This window comes from Ipomoea nil, unplaced genomic scaffold (genome assembly GCF_001879475.1).
Source record: "Ipomoea nil cultivar Tokyo-kokei standard unplaced genomic scaffold, Asagao_1.1 scaffold0302, whole genome shotgun sequence".
In the NCBI taxonomy this organism is placed as follows: domain Eukaryota; kingdom Viridiplantae; phylum Streptophyta; class Magnoliopsida; order Solanales; family Convolvulaceae; genus Ipomoea; species Ipomoea nil.
Window position 1 is genome coordinate 3997755 of NW_017616730.1, and position 22956 is coordinate 4020710.

Sequence of the window (22956 nt, forward strand, 5' to 3'; positions counted from 1 at the left end):
ATGTAGTGACCTTATCGGTATTCTTAATGGAAGATATATATTTCTCATTATGTAATTAGCTCATCTTATTCCACTAACTCGGCAATGAAAAGGCAAAAGTTGTCCATATGCAAAGTGGTATATGTATATTAGCAAGAGAAAAATTAAACAAGTTAAAAGTGTTGCAATTTTGAATATTAAGTGTCATGCATGCAATACGTAATTTTTGCTACCAATTGAGTCAACATTAGTCAATAGTGTGATACACCAGTAAAGAAACGAAAATGAATCCTAAATGGCAGCAATAGCAAATACAACAGGCACTACGATTTGACCCCCAAAAGTCGAGAGCAAACCTGGAGAACGGGCTCTCATTTGGAAGGGTGGGGGCTTTTCCACAGTGACAGCTACTTTCACCCCCTTCTTGCAGTACCCATTGCCACTAATGATGTAATAGGTTTTAATCATGTTGAGTGAAACCAAGTCCCTTCCATTCCCCCCAATACGAGTCCAGTTGTGAAGGGGATGGTCAGCATTGCAGGACTCATAATCCGTCTCATTTACCTCAAGCACACTCAACTGGTTCTTATCGTATATAAAATCTGCAAGTACAAAACCGAAAATCACTTAAACTAAAAACAAATCTTTTATGATGCTGAATTAAGCAATACATTGTAATAGAACAAGAGAGGGCACTGTCACACAGCACTAAAACAAAAACAAAATAAAGGACAAAAGACACTACAATCCATGATATGGATTACGTATTAATTTAGAATTTGGATTATTAGGGAGAAGGAGCCCGCTAAGATGAGCTAGTATCAACATGTGTCACAGATAAAGCATCTTTCCAAAACGATCAAATCACCCCAGATGAGAAATGATGTGGACAATTTTTGATAGGCTGTCAGACATAATTGTTGCCTTGTTTTGTTTCTAACATAACTCGACTTACTACCAAATTCATTACTCAAGATCTACCCTTTCTCAAACTGCCTAAACTAAGGGTATGTTTGGTTCGCACATGAGAATCAGAATTGGAATTGGTATCAAATACTTGTTAATGGTAATGAATTTTGGTGGAAGTATCTAACATGTTTGGTAGTAGGGGTGGAATGAGAATGATTACTAATAGTAGTGTTTGAGAATGAATAAGGGAATGAAACCCTTATTTTATTTGGGTATAGATTTTTCAATTGATGGGGTATTCAAAACCCATAGTAGTGTTCTAAAAACTTACCAGGTGTCAAAGTGGGCCGAAGCCCGCGGGTTAGCCCGCACCCGCCCTGCAATGGGGTGGGTTAGGGCCACAAGAAATTAGGCTCGCGAAAATGCGGGCCTAATGGGCATGGTCCGCGGAGGGCCAGAGCCCGCGCGGGCAAACCCGCACGGGTTGCGGGCCGACCCGCGGGCCAGGTCATATTTAAAAAGTAAATAAATAAATTATATATATAATATCTTTTTTTTAAATCATATATATAATATCTTAATTCTTAGGCAATGTGTAGATCTAACTATCTAAGAGTACGCAGAAGGGGAGAAATTCAATAATTCAATAATCCTTCGCCAATTCTTAATTCAATAATTCCTAGAGTACGTAGTTCTTCGGTTCTCCCGTCTCTATCCTTCTCTAACTTTATCAAATAATTACTAAAACTAAATCATCAATTCATACATATTTATGAATTACTAAATCGCCTCCAAGTCTAGCAAATATACATATTTATACACCCCTAAGCCAAACAAACTCATTCCTATGGGCAAAACTCATTGACCAAACACACCCTAATTTTTTTTTTCCACTAACTTACTACCAAATTCATTACTCAAGATGTACACTTACTTCTTAAAGTGCCTAAACTAAATTTCATAAACTAAGACTAGAGGCCTACAACCTCCCATATGGGAATTCAACCTTAGTGCCATTAGACCAAAAGTCTTGGCTACCTAAACTAAATTATGCAACCATCGTTTTCTTTTCCCTTTGTCACAAGTAAATGTGTATGGAAACTTGATTGCTAATTTCATCTAGCAAAGATTAATAATACTTTTTGTGGTCATGCTCTTAAAAAGGTTGAATCCCCAATCTCAAGGACCCCACATCTCGGCCCCATAGAGTATTTGGGATGATATAAATCACAGTGAATAAACGACTCAGTAAACACTAGACAGGACTATATTTTATTTTATTTATTACAAAAACAAAAACAAAAAAATAAAAAAAAATAAAAAACAAAATAAAAAACAAAACAAAACAAAAACAAAAACTTGAACAGGAATTTCCCCAATGTTTTACTCTGTTTCTGCCTTTCACACCTTGCACAAATGCTCAAAAAAGTGGTATAATTATGCTTCCACAAATCATCAGCAAATTATTTCAAAAAGGTCAGCTTTGAAAGTGGATAAAGAGAGAGAAGAAGAAGAAGAAATCCTAGAAAAGAATCCAATTTCTGAATATACTACATTCCAGCATTCCCACCTAGCAAAATGTTTAAAATTTAGCAAATCATTCACAAATATATGCCATGAGAAAAAAAAAATCCAACAATTTCAGATCAATAGAGAACCTGCCTAGACATTCTTGGGAGTTAAATCTGAAAGTACAAAAACTGAAAAGGACACAACAAAACAGCATATCTGAGGATAGGTTCAGAGAATTATAATTCGTTCAAATGCAAAAACGCCAGTCTTGGGAGTTTATACAGAACCATACCTCTGCTAATTTTTTTAACAATTTACCTTAAAACAACATTAAGGGTCTGTTTAAAAATCCTAGATTTTTGGTGTTTGATTAGTCTGAAAAATAAGAAGTCAAAGGAAATGGGGTCTGTTAAATAGAAAATGACCCCATTTTTTGGGAAAATGACTACTCTTTTTTTGGAAAGTTATTTTCCATCTCCTTAGACATGCCGCTTCAGCCTTCCCCTTCAACATTCAACAAACAAAACTCAATCAACACCTCCTCCTCCCACAACCACAAAACTTCACCACCAAATCTCTACCAACACTAGAAAAACTACATAAATCTTTTTCCAATTTATTTTTTTTTCTCCAAATTTCATAGATCTAAAAAATCATATGTTATTTTCAACTAGTGTTCTTGTGTTTGTCACTGGTTTCCGGCTGAAAAAACCAGTGCCTCTGGTTTCCATTTCCACATCAGAAACCAGAAACCAGAACTGGTTTCTGCAGAAAACCAGTTCACTGTTGGCATCGGAAACCAAAGCCTTTGGTTTCCGGCTGCGGAAACCACTGGTGTTTTCCTTTCTAAATTTCTGTCAGAGAGCATACCGAGCCAGTCGTTAAGGTAGAAATGTTTGCCGCGAGCCCAGTAGGTGTAGTTCACGTTCACATTCCACAACCTGAATCCACCCACGACAATGTGGTCCGACGAGACTCCGGGCAGCATGGCCACCACGGCGCACGTTAGCACCACCATCATTATCGGCCACCCCAATGCCATCCTCAGCTTCTTCATCTCTGGCGCTCTATGAGTTCTACCGCTTTGGAGGGTGGTGACAGGAGGGAAGACAGTCAAGACCCGGACAATAACACAACATACACTGCACCCAAAAACCCAGCAAAGAAAAGGCCCAGTGGCTGAGGCTGAGATGAAAAGAGAAGGGGGGAAATGGTGAAAAAAGCAATAATACTGTGAGTGACAGTGGGAGGGGCAGAAAGTAAAAGCAAGAAGAGAGGAGAGAGAAGAGGGGAACCATATTTGCATTATTGTGATCTGTACCATTAGTCAATCTGTGTCTCTGCTATCATTCTGCAAATCTAAAAAGATGTGGGAGAGGGTACAGTGATACAGTTACAAGGATTGAAAGAAAAAGGCCTTGATAGAATAATTACGGAGCAATATGGAGCGGGTCACACTCGGCATCGAGTGGACTACGCACGCGACCGGTCATTTTGCAAATGGGCAAATTGAAAGATAATCCCAGTCTAACATGACAGATATACATGTCTAATAGAGGTGGTTGTTGTGCCTGCCTTCATATGAGAGGAACAAAGGCGAGCGTGGTTGTTGTGCTTGCCTTCATATGAGAGGAACTAGTAGTTACACCCGTGCGATGCACGGCCATATGTATAGTATATGGAATATACAATATAATATAATCAGATGAAAAAATATATAGTTTGAAAACCTAATAAATTTGAAATGATAAACTTTTTAATTTTATTACATATAATTGAAGATTTCTTTGTACACAACATTTTTAGTTGTACTTAGGCATGTTATATTTTTGCCACATATCAAAATTTTTAAACCTCTTGGGTTACTAACCCGTGAAACAACTACATACATTTGGTCATGGTTAAAGACATGCAGGTCTTTTCAAAAACAATCCTACTTTTGAGATTGTTTGTCCTTGGCTTTTGTTTATTGTCATGGCATAAGATAGCATAAAAGGAAATTGCTTCATTTGGAATTTGAAAGGCAATCTTGGATATGACGGTGTTAGTGACATTATGGGAATTAAGACCTTTGTTCCTACAAATATTTTTCTATATTAACATCAAATGCAATCTTTTATATCTTAATAAAAGCTGTAAGAAATTTATCTCAAAAATGAGATTCACAATTGTTGTTGAAGCTTGAATTGTGCATCTTCAGACAGATGGTTCTACACACCTTACCAAAGAAACTATGATTTTGCAATTGAGTTTGACATTCTTAACGTTACAAACAATCTCCTCAAATTACTTTCTGCCACATATTGACTTACTTATTCTATTGCATCAACATATTCTCTGTCATCATCAACTAACACTCTAAGTCTCTAACGTAACACGCATCTCTACAAATATTGTAACATACACCATCAATTATTTTTAAATTAGTATAACTTGTAGGATCAAGAATTTGATTATAAATAAAACAGAATAAGATAATAATATATCATAAATTGTTAATTATAATAATGAAAACAATTGAAACGTGCAACTATTACAAATTAATAAATAAGTATTTATAATTTAGTAATAATTTTTTTTTATAAATTATTGAAAACTTTCCTATAAATAATATTTGTACTCGTACTTATTGATTCTCCAGTTGCCCCCGATGCATGACATTAAATTTATGTAACATTTTGTTGATAATGTTTTTTAAAAAATGATAAAATCAAACTTTAATCATGAAAATTTATTTCGAGATGCATTTTTCTAGAGCAATAAGAAATTGGTTGTTATATTGAATATCACAGCATACTATTAGCATATATTATAAAGAATTGTGTTATTAAATACCACATGAGATTTGAAAATTTTACATTTAAATAATTTCTCTCTCTCTCTCTCTCTATATATATATATATATATATATATATATATATATATATATATATATATATATGGAAGGGGTCAGGTGCAGGAAGGGCTTTCCGTGGGGTTGTGCAAAGAAACGCACCTTAAGCATTAAACTGGCACACTTTAAATACACAACACGCGCGCACATTAAACACAAAAATAAAACACCTTAAGAACACAAATCTCAAACACCTTAAGTTTCAACAACTACTCACATTAAGAACACCAATCTCACGCACATTAAGCACAAAACTCACGCACCTTAAGCACAAAACTCATGCACCTTAAATTTTAACAACTACAATACGGAAAGGGTCAGGTGCGGGAAGGGCTTTCTGTGCGGTTGTGCAAAGAAACGCACCTTAAGCATTAAACTGACACACTTTAAATACACAACACGCGCACATTAAACACAAAAATAACACACCTTAAGAATAAACTCACGCACCTTAAGCACAAAACTCATGCACCTTAAGTTTCAACAACTACCCACATTAAGAACACCAATCTCACGCACATTAAGCACAAAACTCACTCACCTTAAGCACAAAACTCATGCACCTTAAATTTCAACAACTACTCACATAAGTACACACCCACGCACATTAAGCACAAGACTCACGCGCCTTAAGCACAGGACTCACGCACTTTAAGTACAAAACTCACACACCTTAATTATCGCACAACCGCACGGAGACTTATATATATATATATATATATATATATATATATATATATATATATATATATATATATATATATATATAACACACATACACACACATTTTTATAACAAATTTTAAAAATTAGGAAATCAAAATATATATAATAAATTTAAAAAAAATTATTTTTTCATGAGAAAATATAATCGATGTTCCAAAATTTGAATGTGAAATTTCAAAATTAGAAGAGTATGAATACTAAAGCCCATTTGCAATCATTTAACTAAATTGGATGTTGTAAGAGAAATTAAAATTTTTTATATACAAAAACATCAATGATTATTGTGTGGTATTAAACTTATTGTGATGCACGAGATAAAAAATTGTTAAATTTATTGTCCAATTGTGTGCCTTAATTATAATTTAATTTATTATTTTTCATACCGGAGAAAATAATAATCATAAAATTGTATTTAAATTGCGAATTGAACAGAAAAATAAACATGTTAATACTCTACAATAAATACTCAAAATACAACTTATGTTATTAATAAAAACAAAGTGTTAGAGCATTACAAATTATTGAAAACTTCATGATATACAATGTTAGTGGTTGATATAGAAGTTGTACTTGATTCCACCCATGCGATGCACGGTATAAAAATAAAAATAGAGTAGCTGTCTTTCAAAGATATATTATAGACAGAAATAAAAAATTACTAAATGAAGAATTCTAAGGGAAAACATTGCATATAGACATTGACTCTAACAAAATGAAACCAATATTTATTAAATTCTTGTAGAATTTATCACACACTTTCTTATAGGCAACATTTGTAATCAACAAACCATAATGCAAATCTGTGTATTACTAAAACCACAGGCATATTAAAATTATTACTCTTTTTTTTTTTTTTGTACCAAAACATAGCAACATTGCTAATAAAACCACACTTATCACAACAACATCAATAAGCACCTTGGACCAACATTCTTTTCAATTTCAGTACCGCTACTGATTCACATCTTAACTCTCTCACATTCTCTTTGGACATATGACATATCATCTCTTAGTTGTTTAGCAATACAACTCAAATCTCTTATTGCATTTAGTGTTGCCTCATAATCAATGACCGGGATCTCTTGAACTTGAGCATTCATTAGAATATCATCAACAAATACAAAAAATCCAAAACCATTTTCCAGCGATATCAAAAGACTCATATAAATTAACCACATAATAACAAAATAATTTTTATATCAATAATTGTAATATAACATTCCATTGATGACAACCAAAAAATTTATGTCCACTATCACGAGCTACACATAACGGAGATTTCAACCCACATTTGCAATACAAAGCGGATTCATATTGCAAGTTGACGAAGACATTATTGTAAAATTCACCAACGTCCTTCCATAATGGAAAGAACGATCACAATATCTGTATTTCTTTTCGTAAATTTTTCTAAGCTTTAAAAACGAAATTATTAGATTTAGATATTGAATTTATATTTTTTTAAAATATAAAAATTTCATTAAAATAAATACGACACTAATAATAATAATAATAATAATAATAATAATAATAATAATAATAATAATTTAGAAAGCAGTGTTTCTAATCTAATTTATATTTATAATAATAATAATAATTATTATTATTATTATTAATTAATTAATTAATAATATTTAATAATATATTAATAATAACAATAATGGTAAATTATAATCCGGTGCTAAGAATCGAGAAAGTTCTTCATTTCACCATTTTTGTCTCTCTCTCCACTCTCAAGATACGAAGCATATACTCCTTCTTCCTAAAAATCTGCATGTTTCCGATCGCTTTATCTACACACATTTTAGTGTTAAATGCGTAGATCCTTTCCGAAATCCTTGATTTTGGAATGGATCTGTTGAACCTGCCTGTCCGATCGCTAGGTTACTACATGTCTTCAATTTTTTTCTTAATTTTTTGTTTTGTTTTTTAGGGTATGAGTTCAGCGGAAATATAATCAAGCGAGATCGGAGTTTGTCTTCAGTCATCGTTGAACTCAAGAGTGTAAGATTCTGTACAGCTTACATCTCTGGTATATTTATTGTATAAATATTGTCTATTTGAATTGATTACATTTCTAATATGAAATATGAGACTAACTCTCAGTATTTGAATTATATGTTAATGTTCTATGTAGATTTCGGAGCTGTAAAGTGGGATCTAGTACATGCATGACCAGACCTGTAGGATCTGGAACCAAGAACTGGACATGAGCAGGTCTACAAATACAGAAGGTGCTTTTTTTTTTTTTCCGAGCTCTTGTTAGGGATGTGAGTGATGTGAGTGTTTAAATTTTAAATTTGAATATGTTCTATTTACTTTGTTTGCAAGTTAGTGATGTGAGTGTTTAAATTTTAAATTTGAATATAAAGTAACTAATCAAATGTGAATGTTCACAGAGTTATGCGATGAAGTACAAATTCAATGTGCTCTAATTGATGGCTAAGTATTCAGTGTGCTCTCATTGATGGCTAAGTAATGGAGGTTATTGAAATCAGGGACTCATGGGTGCCAATATAATGCTTTGAACACTAATTAAGGTAAGTTTAAATTTATTATGTGTCTGCAAATGTTTTAAATATTATTCTGTGTGTCTGCAAATGTTTTAAATATTATCTCAGTGGATTACAATAAGTTTAGCCAAAAGATAGTATTATAAATAACAATATTGATTTATAATAATAAAAAATATAGTATTATAATCCCTGTGTGATCATACATTTTGCACTATATGTATACAACTTTGCATAAGTGTATCTACTAATAAATACAATATGATTGTGTAATTGATGAACATCTTTCTTTCCATTGAAGCTTCAATATTACATCCCATCTCGTACCTGCACTCAAAGGCACCTTTTAACCACCTCACTCTCAGTTTCTTTAGAAATCCCGATAGTGTCCACAACCTGCACTTATCTTTCAACCTCCTCTCCAGAGAAGAAACCCTATAGAACACTTAGTTAATGTAGAATAACATAAGAGATAACCATGTTTGGAAAAAAAAAATAGATTTGGAATTACTGCCAATCATATCAGGACACTGAATAGCAAACATATCCTTGTCATTTTTTATTTGCATAACTGGTAAAGCATTGTGTAAATTTTAAAACTGTTACTCACAAACAGCAATTTTGAACACCCATGCCAGACCAACCAAACAACTAATTTCCAGTGGTATATTTTGACTTTCCTAAAGGAAAGAAAAATAGATTAGAACTTGCTTATTTGATTACAAAACATAAAAAAAAAAAAATTTATAATGCACCTTTGAGTGATTTGCTTATACAAATTTTACTATTTTTACATCATTTACTTGCTACCTATTTGGGCAGATGATCTGCAATATTTTTTTTGCCAAATATTTGCTGCCATCAGATAAATAAGAAGTAACATTCAGTTGATATATATAAAAAAACACCAACCACTTTCCTTCATACTTTATTTTTGATGACTTCAGTACTCTCTTTCACTTGACTTTGCCAGTAAACTTGAATTCCTTGCCATAGAGTAGGTGTATCATGACTTCAATGTTGTAGCAACATATAACTTTGCATTACTCTGCTTAAGCTAACACAACAAATTAGATAAACAAATAGTAATCAATATAGATTTAGAGTAATAGAAGTTTAATGAGTTTTAATTTGACACTTAAGCCAATAGCAAAATAGAAAGCATGAATAGAATTGATAGCACTGTAACAGTGCTACCAATTAAATACATCCAAAATCCATAGAAAACAGCATTACAGATCTAAAACTGTCCCCACACACAAACTTCAAATTTTTTGTGGTTTCACAGTGGTGCATCTTTGTTCGATGAAGAGAACTGGTCCAGAATGCATCTTTTGACTGTGTCTGAATTTTCAGTTGTACAGTTTTTAAATGTTTCAAAATAGAATGTAAATTAACAAACAGAAATATAAAATAATTATCCAACTTTGTATCAGCTATTAGGAATTCAATCAAATTCGAATATAGGCTTTCCAGATTTTATTGACTGGCGAGTAGATTTCAACTACTCTCCCTATCACATCTATTGAAAAAAAATAGTTGTTAAAACAGCAATCAGGCAGTTAATTTGATATAGGATTAAAAAGATATTTGCTTACCAAATAGCTCTTTGTCATTAACTTCATCCGGATTCCTCAATGATTCGAAAGACCTGAGGCAAACATCTATGTAGAGAATAGTTTTTGTTTACTCTCTTTGACAGCAGTGCTATAGTTAAACTTAATCAGATACTTATGTCCAGTTGTTTTATAGGTGTAGTACCACATGATAAAGAGCAAAGTAACCTATTATAGTACAGATTATATAAGTTCTATTCGTATGATACAAACAAAAAAAAAAACATGGCTCTTTTGTATAAATCTGCTATTTGTATGGTAGAAAAATATTTAAAAGATTGCTTTCTAAATCATTTTTACCTTCTCATCGTGAAATATTCATTCTTTTACTCATCGTAATTTGGCCACTTCTCGCTTGGTGTGCAGACTAATGTTCTTGACCAGTACATATTGAGAAGGCATTGGATATTTTGGCAGATTATTACGTTTGTATTGTATAGAAGTCAGATTGAACTTCTTCATCTCATCGACCTCTATATATAGAGATGGAATGTGCTATCAGGACTGTTCTCCTAGAGAAACGAAGAGTCCTACTTTGGAACAATGAGAAATAATCATTTTGTTATTTCAAATTTCAAATTACTTATTTTCAGAAATAGAACATATGTATTAGTTGTAAATATTAGTTCTAGAGTGTAAAATGTAAATTGTAAATTCAATTTCATTTTTCCCTTTTCGACTTCCCAGATAGTTCGAATATTGTGCACCGGCCATCTTTAATTCTCGTAAGTTGCAAAGCAATAAATTAGCCAACTAATTACATAATTACTTATGTTAAACCTGATCAAAGGGTGTAAAACAGTGTGAATAAGCAATTAAATCAGATCAGTAATTTATGTACATAAAACGACGTAGTATTGTTTGAGCGGGAAAATGGAGCCATTTCATTGGCCGAATTCTTATGGCTTTAATATATAGGAAGATAAAGGCGAGCATTAAGGTTTGAGAACCTACTATCCATCAACGAAAATAGCCACTGGCTGTCGCCATGATGGTCAGTAATTACTCTAAAAATAAAAGGATAAAAAAATTGTAATAAAAAAATAATTATATACATAAAATCCACATAAACATAAAATACTACGTGTTAGCATACTTATTAGTGTCACACCAGAAATAAACTACTAACTAGGTAATAATAATAGACCTTTGTCAACAAATCCTGGTAAATAATTTTTTTTTTTTTGACCAATTCAATGTGTGTGATTTTTTTTTTTTTTTTTTTTTTTGAAAGTTACTGGTTCTATTACATTGTAGTATCTGTTCATATACTTTCTCAACCTACTGAAACACAAAGAACCAATAACGCCTCCACTGAGGCTCGAACTCATAATCTTCCAAATGGAAGTCCAACCCGGGTACCATTAGACCACATAGTCCTGGTCAATGTGTGTGATTTGAATACTCTTTTTGTCAATAAATCTTTCAAGTAGTTAATATGATTGACTTAATTATATTATTTTTAATTTTTTCGTAGTATTAATAAAATATTTGGTAAATAAATATATACTATTATTTTATATTATAACTTTGATATTTAATTAAAAAATAATACAAAATAATAATAGACAATGTAGTAAATATAATCAATTGATGAATTTGAATGTAAAGAATTTTTACATTGGAGAAAAATAAAGAGAATATAACTAATGAAATTATTTCTCTTATTTAATTTATTGATAATGAATAATTTTTTTTTTGAATAAAGACATTATAGACAAATAATTCTAAATTAAAGAAATACATATTTATTATGTTTTGTTGTAGCTACTAAATTATTATTTAATTTAATAAAAGTATAATAGAGTACTAATTATGCCAACTTTGATTGAGATGAGGTTCTAACCTACGACCTTTCTTATTGAAATCAATGAGTAAGTTAACAGTGAACTAACAGAAAATGAAAAATTAAAATCTGATCAATCTGAGTGATTCATTGATTAAAAAATTTAACCGTCATTTTTAGCTCTTATTAGTATAATATATATATATATATATAAAAGATTATTCGATATAATCTTATACATAAATTATACTCCGTAACAAACACACAACAAATCAATAAATATACTTATTTATTGCACATATTATATTATATATATATATATATAATCAACTCGGCCCACACACAAAACTAGGCTGTTTCTTTAGGCCCGGTTAAAGTCATCAGCCCATCCGACCTCACGACTATATAACCCAAATCCAAATCTACTCATTACTAACCCTTCGTCTTCCTCACGACGTTCCTCTGCGTCTCTGCCCTCCGGCGGCGGTCAAGCCCTCACACCCTCTGGCCCTACCCTTACTTCTCAGTCGTCTCGGTTTCTGCTTCTCACTCAAACCGTCAAACGTCACGACGGAAGGTACATCATTCCTCTATTGCTCGCTTCAAATTTGAATTGGGTGGATGGTAGAGTTTTGGATCTTTCAATAAGTTATAGATTTGAGGATTGAATCATTTGACTTTTCAAAATTTCTATCTGGAATATCAATCGGAAATGGAAAACTGCGAATTACCAAGCGATCTGCTGATTAACATTTTGACCAGATTGTCCGTAAGATCTCTTATGCGGTTGAAATGTGTTTGTAAATTTTTCTATAATTTAATTAAAAACGATCACCAATTCATTCAAAAACACTTTGAATTTAGTCGAACTAAAACTGGTGGTGCTGTCATAGAGTTTAATTCTGCCGATAGTAAAAGTCTGCTATGTTACTTGGTCTACAAAGATTTAGAGTGTAATGAGACTAGATGCATATACCTAGACGTGCCAAATTCAAGATTTTTCAGATACATCAAGTGTTGTGATGGTATGCTATGCCTGATTGTTTGCAAGGATGATATAAATGGAATTGAGGGTGATTCGACTGTTGATGTTTTCATATTGAATCCATCCACTATGGAAATTATGGCCTTACCTTCAATTAAGGTGCCAAACAAACTACCCAACAAATCACCTGTAGGTATGCGGTTTGGATTTGGGTTGTCTAATAATATGGTCGGGAAGGTTATCATGCTTTTGAGTTTTGAAGATGTAAAGTCGAATTGTGATGATTATGAAATTGTAATGGTTTGTAGCCAAGTAGATGATTCATGGAATTGGAGGCAAGTAGATGTTCCACAAGCTCTTAAATATTTACTTCCGTCTGCATATTTTGGTGATTTTTATTTCAAAGGAAAATACTATTGGTACGGTTTGCCTGGATTGATTTGGTTTGACATGGATGATGAGGTTTTTGGTATGATTAATACTCCATTTGAATTGAAAATTAATTTCTTTACGTTTACGAATGAAACCATTGTGTGTGTTAGTCAACCCATTCTTCCCCCCGATGAACAGGGTAAGGTTTATTTTGACATTTGGTTAATGGAGGAAAATAATAATATTTTTAATTGGCATAAACAAACAAGGATACTCTTCCATAGCATGGGTGAACAGTGGATGCCAGTAGGAATTTGGAATCCAAGTGGCCATTTACTAATGCTTGTGAGCTATTTGAATCCGGACTTCTTCATGAGAGATGAGATTGAAGATATTGAAGACAGTGATGTTCCTTTTTTCAAGAACGGGCCGGATCTAATTTCTATAGATTTGGTAACTCAAGAAAAGAAGATTATTTATACAAGTCAAGAAAAAAAGAGTGCCATTAATATTGTTTTGAATTCAAGTGGGGATGTTCAAGTTTGCAAGAATGTTATTAAAGCTCCAGAGTGGAATGAGAGTAATATTTTTTGGCATGCGGGAGCATATTCTCAAGTTTTTTATGAGAGTTTGAAATTTCTTTAAAAATAAAAATTAAAAATATTATGCATGGATGGTCTTTTCAAATCATGCCGTTTATGGAATGGTGTACTTCATTCCTCCTAGTATTATTTTGGATAACTTTATCTTTCTCTTTCTAGTAATCTTGATAATAAGCTTATATATTCATTTTTTTTTTTGTCTGAAAGAGAATTGTGGTATTGATGACCTTTTATAGTAAATAACATAATTATTTTAAAAATTATTAATTTAGCTAAGTAGCATGATGCTGATGCTAAATTATATGTTGATGAATTTGTTGAGCCTTTATATAGGCTGTGAAGATGTTGATGAATTTGTTGAGCCTTTATATAGGCAAAAATTATATACAAGAAGCATGTATGATGCTAAATGTATTTCGTGTAATTATTCTTTGCATTCAGATTTCACAGGGGTTGTTTGAGTCTTTGAGAGCTTTATTAGTATTACTTAATTGGTTATTGGTTATTATATAATGGGAATGCTCGAAAACACCTGGCCTGACAATGGAATGAAAATTCGGATGAACTACTCACTAACTCACGTATTAAAATACTAGTTTTTCTGCGCGCTTTGCGCGAATATGATAATGCCCAATACTTATATGCAATATTATATAGAAGATGTTCATGCATAAGTAAATAAATATTGAATTTGTTTATTTAAATCGGTAATTTAAAGTATATAAATGCAAGATAATATATGAGAGATTAATTATATATAACTGTCACAAAAATAAATGTTTGCAACTTTGTAATAACGCTAATCTAAGTATTAAGTCTAAAAGTGATAGTCTAAATAAATACTAATTTTGGTTTAAATTTTTCTATTTCTCTTTTAGGTAGCATTGTTATTGTTTTCATCTTCAGTACATGTCTCTTTTTTTTTTTTTTTTTTTTTTTTTTTTTTTTTTTTTTTTTTTTTGTTATTGGTATTGGTAGTGTGTCATGTGCAATTGGGTTATTGGTAGTATCATGGAAGGATTCATCATTCAATGAGATTATGGTGTATGAAGTTTTAGATTTGTCTTGTTGATCTTTGTTGTGCTATGAACTTTTTATCTTACAAGCACATGTTGATATTTGGTAGTGGAAGTTTTCCCTTACATGTTTCATGTGTTGTGAGACATCTAATTCTAAATTAATTAAATGCATATGTATTATTTTTTGTTGTAGCTACTAATTTATTTTTTTAATTCAAGTAATAAGAGCAATAAAGTGGGAAAATTTTGATGTGGAACCGTGTCCACCTTGCAAGGTGGACAAAGGTGAACACGATTCCAAAACTGTTCATAATTATGAATATATAGTTCAAAAATTATGAACATGTAGTTCTATAATTATGAACATAGAGTTGTGAACATAATTATGAACATATAGTTCTGTAATTATGAATATAGAAATTCAATAATTGTGAATATGAAGTTAAAAAATTATGAATATATAGTTTTATAATTATGAACATAGAGTTTTGTAATTGTGAATATAGAGCTCAATAATTATGAATATGAAGTTCAAAAATTATGAATATATAGCTTTATAATTATGAACATATAGTTCAGTAATTATGAACATAGAACTATGTCCACATTACAAGGTGGACACAATTCCACATCATAACGATGGAATAGAGTGGCGTACATACTTTTCATCCACAATAATGAAATCATTGATCTTTTTTTTTTTAATTTCCATTCGTTGTTGAGACAAATTGTTTTGAGAGTTTGTCATTGACAATTGTTGTCAATAGATGATGATAATAAATAATTCAAAATATAAGGTTACAATAGATATTATTATAATAATATAGTAAAAATTAACTTACAAATTTCTTTAGAAGTTTTCATGCATTGATAAAAGCATAATTGAAATATTAAGTTTTGTTTTCAATAATCAAAAGAAGATTAATTAAACGAAGAAAAAAAAAACTGAACTTAAACTTATTTTTTTTAATGAAAGAAAATCAAATGATTATCAAAGTTCCTGATTTATAATCATTGAATGCTATGTATTTAGTCGGGCTAATTATTTGATCAAAGTTTATGTTAAATTTTATATTTTATTTTTAATACATTTTCACATATTTGTAGTATATGTTTAACAATTATGCTAACTCTAATTGGAATGAGGTTCGAACTTAAGACCTTTCTTTTAGAAATTAATAAGTAAGTTAAGAATAATAAATAGTTAACGGAGTATTCCGTTAATAAAGTTTATACTAACGGAATTTAAGGTTATTTAAGGAAAGAAAATAATATAATAAAGGGTAAATAAGAAAAATCATTAAATATACTAAAATCAAAATACTATGAACCATTTATTTTAAGAAACAAGTAGTACCGACATTTTTTTTATTCCAGTTAAGGGCCTAACATTATTGGCTCTTATTAGAATGGTATATATATGTATATTGTATTGTAGATGTAGATACTTAAAAAGGGAGTAGATTTTGTAGCAAAATATTAGAGGGACTCAAAATATGCCCGAGAGTATTAAAAAATACACAAAATAATTTAGGATTTAAAAATTACATAAAATTGTCTCTCCTCAAAATTTTCCCATTTTAGGTATTGATTCATGGATAAAATGTATGTGTATAATTACTATATATATATATATATATATATATATATATATATATATATATATATATATATATATATATATATATTTTTTTTTTTGAAAGGGTGTATAATTACTATATATTTTTTTATTTTTTAAAAATCATTTTTATTAAAATATTTGTTAAAATTTATTTATTTATTTATTTATTTATTTATTTTTATAAATAACTAACAACAATCAACTATTTTTGTTGACAAACAACCGCAAATTATGCTGTACAACCGTGTGCACCATGTATGGTGCACACGGTTGCAAAAATGACGTCGTTTTGACTAAAAACGCGCGTCCCACTTAAAAAAAAAATCAGATTCGATTCCCGGCAATAACACTTCTTTTTTGCATAATTTGAATTATATATCTACAAATTCATAACTATATATCCACAGTGTATGAATAACACAAAATCCAGAATGAATGAACTAAATATCCACAATGAATGAACTAAATATCCACAATGAATGAACTAAACATTCACAATGAATGAACTAAATATCCATAAATTCATAACTATATATACACAAATTCATAACTATATATCCACAATAATGCTGTTGAGGAGAATCAAAACTGATTTTTTTTTAAATGGGACACGCGTTTTTAGTCAAAACGACGTCGTTTTGCAACCGTGTGCACCACGGTTGCACATCATAACTATTGACAAACAACTAATGTGGCTATTTGTTAATGGACTAGACACCCATAATATTGTTCAGATCTAGACCACGTAAGGCTAACATTATTCTTACAAATCTCTCTCATCTTAAAAAATGGGTTCCACTTTTACATCACTCAATTTGCAAATGATTTACTATTCACACTATATCCTTACAAATCCAATCAATTTTCAAAAGGTAGACCTAATATATTAAAATAACATTATAATTTATATTAATTACATTAAAATATTAAAAAGTAATATATTTTTTTTTAAGTACAAAACTGCCGCAGCAAATTTGCTATCAGATGCAAATCCCTTTACTCAAGAAAAATATATAAATGATGTGGCAAATGTTAGACTAAAATATCACATGCATAATCTTATATGTGATAATAGGATCGTACTAACCTCCAGCCATAGTTCTTCTTACGGTTGAGCGATCCGGACTGCTGCAGAGATGATAAGCGCTTTGTCTCTCACTTTACTCAGCTCTCTCTAGATGGTGTATGAGGTATGTAATGTGAGCAGTGAGAGGACTAGTGACCTTATATAACCACTGGCCATCATTGTGGTTGATTGTCTTTAGGTCTCCTAAACCCTAACCAGACTCCTAATCATAATGGTAGTCTAGCTATTAGGTTATTAGTGTTGCACCACATATCAAATACTGAATATTATCATAACTTATCCTAATGTTATAATAATAGTAACGGATAAACGTTACATTCTCCCACTTGGTGCAAGCACTACCACTCAATAACAGAAATACACCAACCATAATGATATGTTCTCATTAGCACGAGTAGTATCCATTATGATCAAATGCAACTGCCATTGGGCACTTAATTAGGAAACAAAACCCAACGAAATAAACCCTATGTTTATTCCAAGTCCCTGAAGTACATTTTCTCATCAATATAAAGTAAATGAAGGTGTACACACTTAATTGAGAAAATGTCTGAATGCTAAAGAATTTTATTAAAACTGAATGTATATATACAAATTACAAATTGGGCGAAAGTCCCATTTTCTGAATCAGATCCTTGAACTTAAATGGTGGCATGCCTTTAGTCAAGGGATCTGCTAACATCAACTCAGTATGAATGTGTTCAATGAATACAACTTTATTTTTGACACGCTCCCTAATTGCTAAGAACTTGATGTCGATGTGCTTAGTTCGACTTCCACTTTTGTCGTTCTTAGCTAGGAAGACTGCAGCTGAGTTGTCACAGTAGACTTTCAATGGCTTAGATATAGAATCCATAATTCTAAGCCCAGAGATAAAATTCTTTAGCCAAACACCCTGTGAAGTAGCCTCGAAACAGGAAACGAACTCGGCTTCCATGGTAGAAGTAGCTATTAAGGACTGTTTAACACTTCTCCATGAGATAGCCCCACCGGCCATAATGAAGACGCACCCTGAAGTTGATTTTCGAGAATCAACACAGCCAGCAAAGTCCGCGTCTGAATAACCGACAAGATCTAAATTGTCCGTCTGCCTAAACCCAAGCTTGTAACCTTTGGTTCCTTTGAGATACCTTAGAACCTTCTTTACAGCTCTCCAATGGTCCAACCCCGGATTGTGTTGGTAACGCCCTAGCATTCCAACCGCAAAAGCAATATCCGGCCTCGTACAGACTTGAATATATCCAAGACATCCAACTGCTGCAGCATAAGGGATGTTCTCCATGGATTCCTTCTCCAAATCATTTTTCGGACATTGGTCCAAACTGAATCTATCCCCCTTAGATATGGGAGCAGCGTTCGGTGAACAATTTTGCATATGAAATCTCTCTAAAACTTTGTTTATATAGGTTTCTTGAGATAAACCCAGTATACCTCGGGACCTATCTCTCTGAATTTTAATGCCAATAACATAAGAGGCATCACCCATATCCTTCATATCAAAGTTTTTAGAAAGAAATTGTTTCACATCACGAAGCATCCCCTTATCATTGGTGGCAAGTAAGATGTCATCCACATATAAAACAAGAAAGCAAATTTTACTCCCGCTCACCTTCTGGTATATACAGTTATCTGAGGGATTTTCAACAAAACCAAATGAAGAAATTACCCCATCGAATTTGAGATACCATTGACGGGAGACTTGTTTTAAACCGTATATGGATTTCTTAAGCTTACATACTAAATGCTCACCACCCCTAGAAGAGAAACCTTCAGGTTGCTTCATGTAAACCTCCTCTTCTAGATCACCATTTAGGAAAGCGGTTTTCACATCCATTTGTTGCAACTCAAGATTAAAATGTGCAACTAATGCCAGAATGACCCGAAGTGAATCTTTCTTTGATACAGGAGAAAAAGTCTCCTTGTAATCGATTCCTTCTTTTTGAGTAAATCCCTTGGCAACAAGCCGGGCCTTGTATCTCTCAATGTTGCCTAATGAGTTTCTTTTAGTCTTAAAAACCCATTTACAGCCAATGGCCTTGGCCCCATTAGGCAACTCAACGAGATCCCAAACTCCATTGTCCTTCATGGAATTCATTTCATCTTTCATGGATTCTAACCATAAGTCAGACTGTGCACAATTTGTGGCTTGAGAGAATGTTTCAGGATCATCTTCAGCCCCTATGTCAGATTCTTGTAGATACGAAACATAATAACTAGGAACTGTTGATCGCCTTATCCGAGTAGACCGTCTTAAGGTTGGACCCTCATCACCTTGTACAGGCTGCGGGGCAACTACCTCTTCAGGAACTGGTGGCAGTTCTTGAATCGGTTCAGTCTGCATCGGCTCAGAATCTTGCTGTATATCCTGAGTTGGTTCAACCATTGGTTCGAAATCTAGTTCAGGCGGTTGCTGCAAGTCCTGAACTGGTTCTTCCAAAGGCTGATCCTCAACAGTTTGTGGAATCTCAACGGTAGGTGGTATATCTGCAGGCATAACTAAAGGAGCACTGCGAATAAGTACAACCCCACCAGATGACATAGAAGGTTGAGAGTCAATATGATCGAAGGAAGGAACTAAGTCCTTAAACCGATCACTCCCACTAATCAAGTCATCTTCAAGAAATTTAGCATTCCTTGATTCCACTATCCTAGTAGTATGAGATGGACAATAGAACCTATAACCCTTAGAAGATTGTGCATATCCAATAAAGAAAGCACTAATCGTCCTTGGATCAAGTTTCTTTTCGTGTGGGTTATATATCCTCACCTCAGACGGACATCCCCAAACATGCATATGTTGCAAACTCGGTTTCCAACCTTTGAATAACTCAAACGGTGTCTTAGGGACAGCCTTGGTTGGAACACGGTTTAATATATACGTTGCCGTCTTAAGCGCTTCATCCCACAACGACTTAGGAAGCTTAGAGTTGCTAAGCATACTCCGCACCATATCCAGAAGGGTCCGGTTTCTTCTTTCAGCTACACCATTTTGGTCCGGAGAACCAGGCATGGTGTATTGGGCAACAATCCCATGCTCTTGAAGAAACTTAGCAAAGGGACCAGGTGCTTGTCCATTCTCAGTATATCTACCATAGTATTCACCACCCCTATCAGACCTAACTATGTGTATTTTCCTGTTACATTGGTTTTCAACTTCAGCTTTAAATGATTTAAAGGCATCCAATGCTTCATGTTTATGATGAAGTAAATACACATAGGAAAATCTTGAGAAGTCATCAATAAAGGTGATGAAATATTTCTGACCAGGTATTGTCATATCAGGACAACATATGTCAGTATGAATAATTTCCAACAACGTTGAACTTCTATTGGCACCTTTCTTTGACTTGTTTGTCTGCTTACCCTTAATGCAGTCAACGCAAGTCTCAAAGTCAGTATAGTCTAGAGTAGAAAGTACTTCATCCTTTACCAACCTTTTAATACGCTCAAGGGAGATATGACCTAATCTCCGATGCCACAACATTGAGGAATTGTCGTTAATACTACACCGTTTGGTGCCGTTTTGAACATGTAAAGAATTGTAAACTGAATCATTCTTTAATTTAAGACGGAAAAGACCATTAGACAATGTACCAGTACCAACACAAGTAGAATAACGAAATAACTTGATATTATTGGTATTAAACTCAAAAGAATATCCGAAGGGTACAAGTCTAGATACTGAAACTAAGTTCCTAGAAAAACTAGGAACATAAAAAGTCTTTTCTAATGTCAATACAAAGCCATTGTCCAAAACTAAATTGCAAACTCCGACAGCTTCTACTAGTGACGCAATCTTGTTTCCAGAGAAGATGCTACACTCAGTTCCCTTTGGCTGTCTCAGTTTTGTCATATCCTGCAAAGAGTTTGCAATGTGGATTGTTGAACCAGAGTCAATCCACCAGGAATTAGTATTAACTTCTGACATGTTAGATTCGAAACAAACGAAAGAAGATGAAATGTTACCTTTTTGGGACATCCATTTCTGAAACTTGATACAATCTTTCTTCATGTGTCCCTTCTTTTTGCAAAAGAAACACTTTTGTATCTTCTTAATGTCTGCTTTCGGGGTTAGTTTCTCCTTAGCAGCTATGGTAAGTCCCTTAGGTTTTCCAGACTTTCTTTTAGGCCTTGTTGTGGCCATAAAAGCACTTTCCCCAAGCTCAGTTACAAGTCGCGTTTCCTCTTGAGTACACATGGTAATCAATTGATTGATAGACCATTCATCCTTATGTGTATTATAGGCAATTTTAAACGCGCTATATTCCTGGGATAGGGTATTTAGTGCAAAGTGCACCACAAAAGCATCTGGAAGAATAATTTTCAACTTCTTCAATTGTGCCGCAATGTCCCTGAGTTCCATGATGTGTTTCCGCGTTCCCTTGACAGTGGAAAGACGCATATTGATAAACTTCATTATCAGGGTACTTGCCAGAGATTTATTCGCGTCAACAAATTGCTCATCGATGACTTTGAGTAATGGCTCAATGTTCTCAATATCATCGACGGGACCACGAATCTCTCTGGCAATTTTAGACTTAATGAGGAATACGCCTAAGCGATTGGCTGTTGCCCATCGCTCGTATAGCGTTTTTTGTTCCTCAGTGCTTTCCGCAGTAAGCTCAGCAGGCTTCTTATTGCGAAGAGCATAATCAAACCCCAATATTCCTAAATTCAATAAAACAGCGTCTTTCCACTCTTTGTGATTGTCATAATTGAGGATAGGAGTATCAATTGTTATTGATTGAGTGATTGGAAGAGTGACTGTAAAAGAAAAATTGAAAGCTTGGTTAGAATATTTTCGAGGCACAAAATTAGAGAGAGATACTGAAGTACACAATATTACCAATGTAAAATTATGCAAAAGATAAATTCGGATGCCATAAAAATTGCCTGTGGGCTAAATTTTTACGCATAATGAATTTACCAAAACTGAATGGTGGAAACGAAATGGGTGCGATTTTAATTTTTCCACCCTTAATGACAAAACTACCAAAACTATATGCCGATACATAATCCCTGTGGGCAAATTATGATCATAGTATGGTATTTCATCCTAATTCACCCTACAAATATAACAAAATTGCCTGTGGGCTAAATTTTGCCATATCACGCAGAGTGAATTACAATATTCTTGCATTAACTTTATGTGAGTAAAACTTAATATGTAATTTTGGAAAAATTAAAGATGTTGTGGCTACTCTTTAATTAACCAAAGAACATAATCACATTAGCAAGAAAACCTAATAAACAAACAGATTAAACCAAAATATGATAGACAATCCTTAGGTATACTCCCAGGAAAGTTGGTCGAGACAAAGCTCGGTTAAATACCAA

At 32.8% G+C, this 22956-nt stretch overlaps 2 protein-coding genes and 1 long non-coding RNA gene across 5 annotated transcripts; 2 read left to right on the forward strand and 1 right to left on the reverse strand.

Annotated features, from left to right (window-relative positions):
- Window positions 1-195: 195 nt before the first annotated feature.
- LOC109158229 (lamin-like protein) lies at window positions 196-3865 on the reverse strand. Of its 3 annotated transcripts, none has more exons than XM_019306127.1 (3): window positions 3696-3865; window positions 3271-3542; window positions 196-581 (listed from the first exon to the last, which is right to left on the reverse strand). In XM_019306127.1, the coding sequence occupies exons 1-3, from the start codon at window positions 3722-3724 to the stop codon at window positions 271-273; spliced, it is 612 nt and encodes a 203-aa protein (XP_019161672.1). In that variant the 5' UTR covers window positions 3725-3865; the 3' UTR covers window positions 196-270. The 3 variants fall into 3 exon arrangements, with proteins under 3 accessions (XP_019161672.1, XP_019161681.1, XP_019161664.1); XM_019306136.1 differs by having other exon boundaries at window positions 3722-3862; XM_019306119.1 differs by having other exon boundaries at window positions 3271-3862.
- Window positions 3866-7698: 3833 nt separating this feature from the next.
- On the forward strand, window positions 7699-10841 carry LOC109158248. The gene is made up of 4 exons (XR_002050341.1): window positions 7699-8022; window positions 8156-8252; window positions 8418-8558; window positions 10514-10841. It is a non-coding gene; the product is annotated as an uncharacterized LOC109158248 (long non-coding RNA).
- Window positions 10842-12645: 1804 nt separating this feature from the next.
- LOC109159085 lies at window positions 12646-13935 on the forward strand. The gene has a single exon (XM_019307101.1). The coding sequence runs from the start codon at window positions 12646-12648 to the stop codon at window positions 13933-13935; it is 1290 nt and encodes a 429-aa protein (XP_019162646.1).
- Window positions 13936-22956: the final 9021 nt, after the last annotated feature.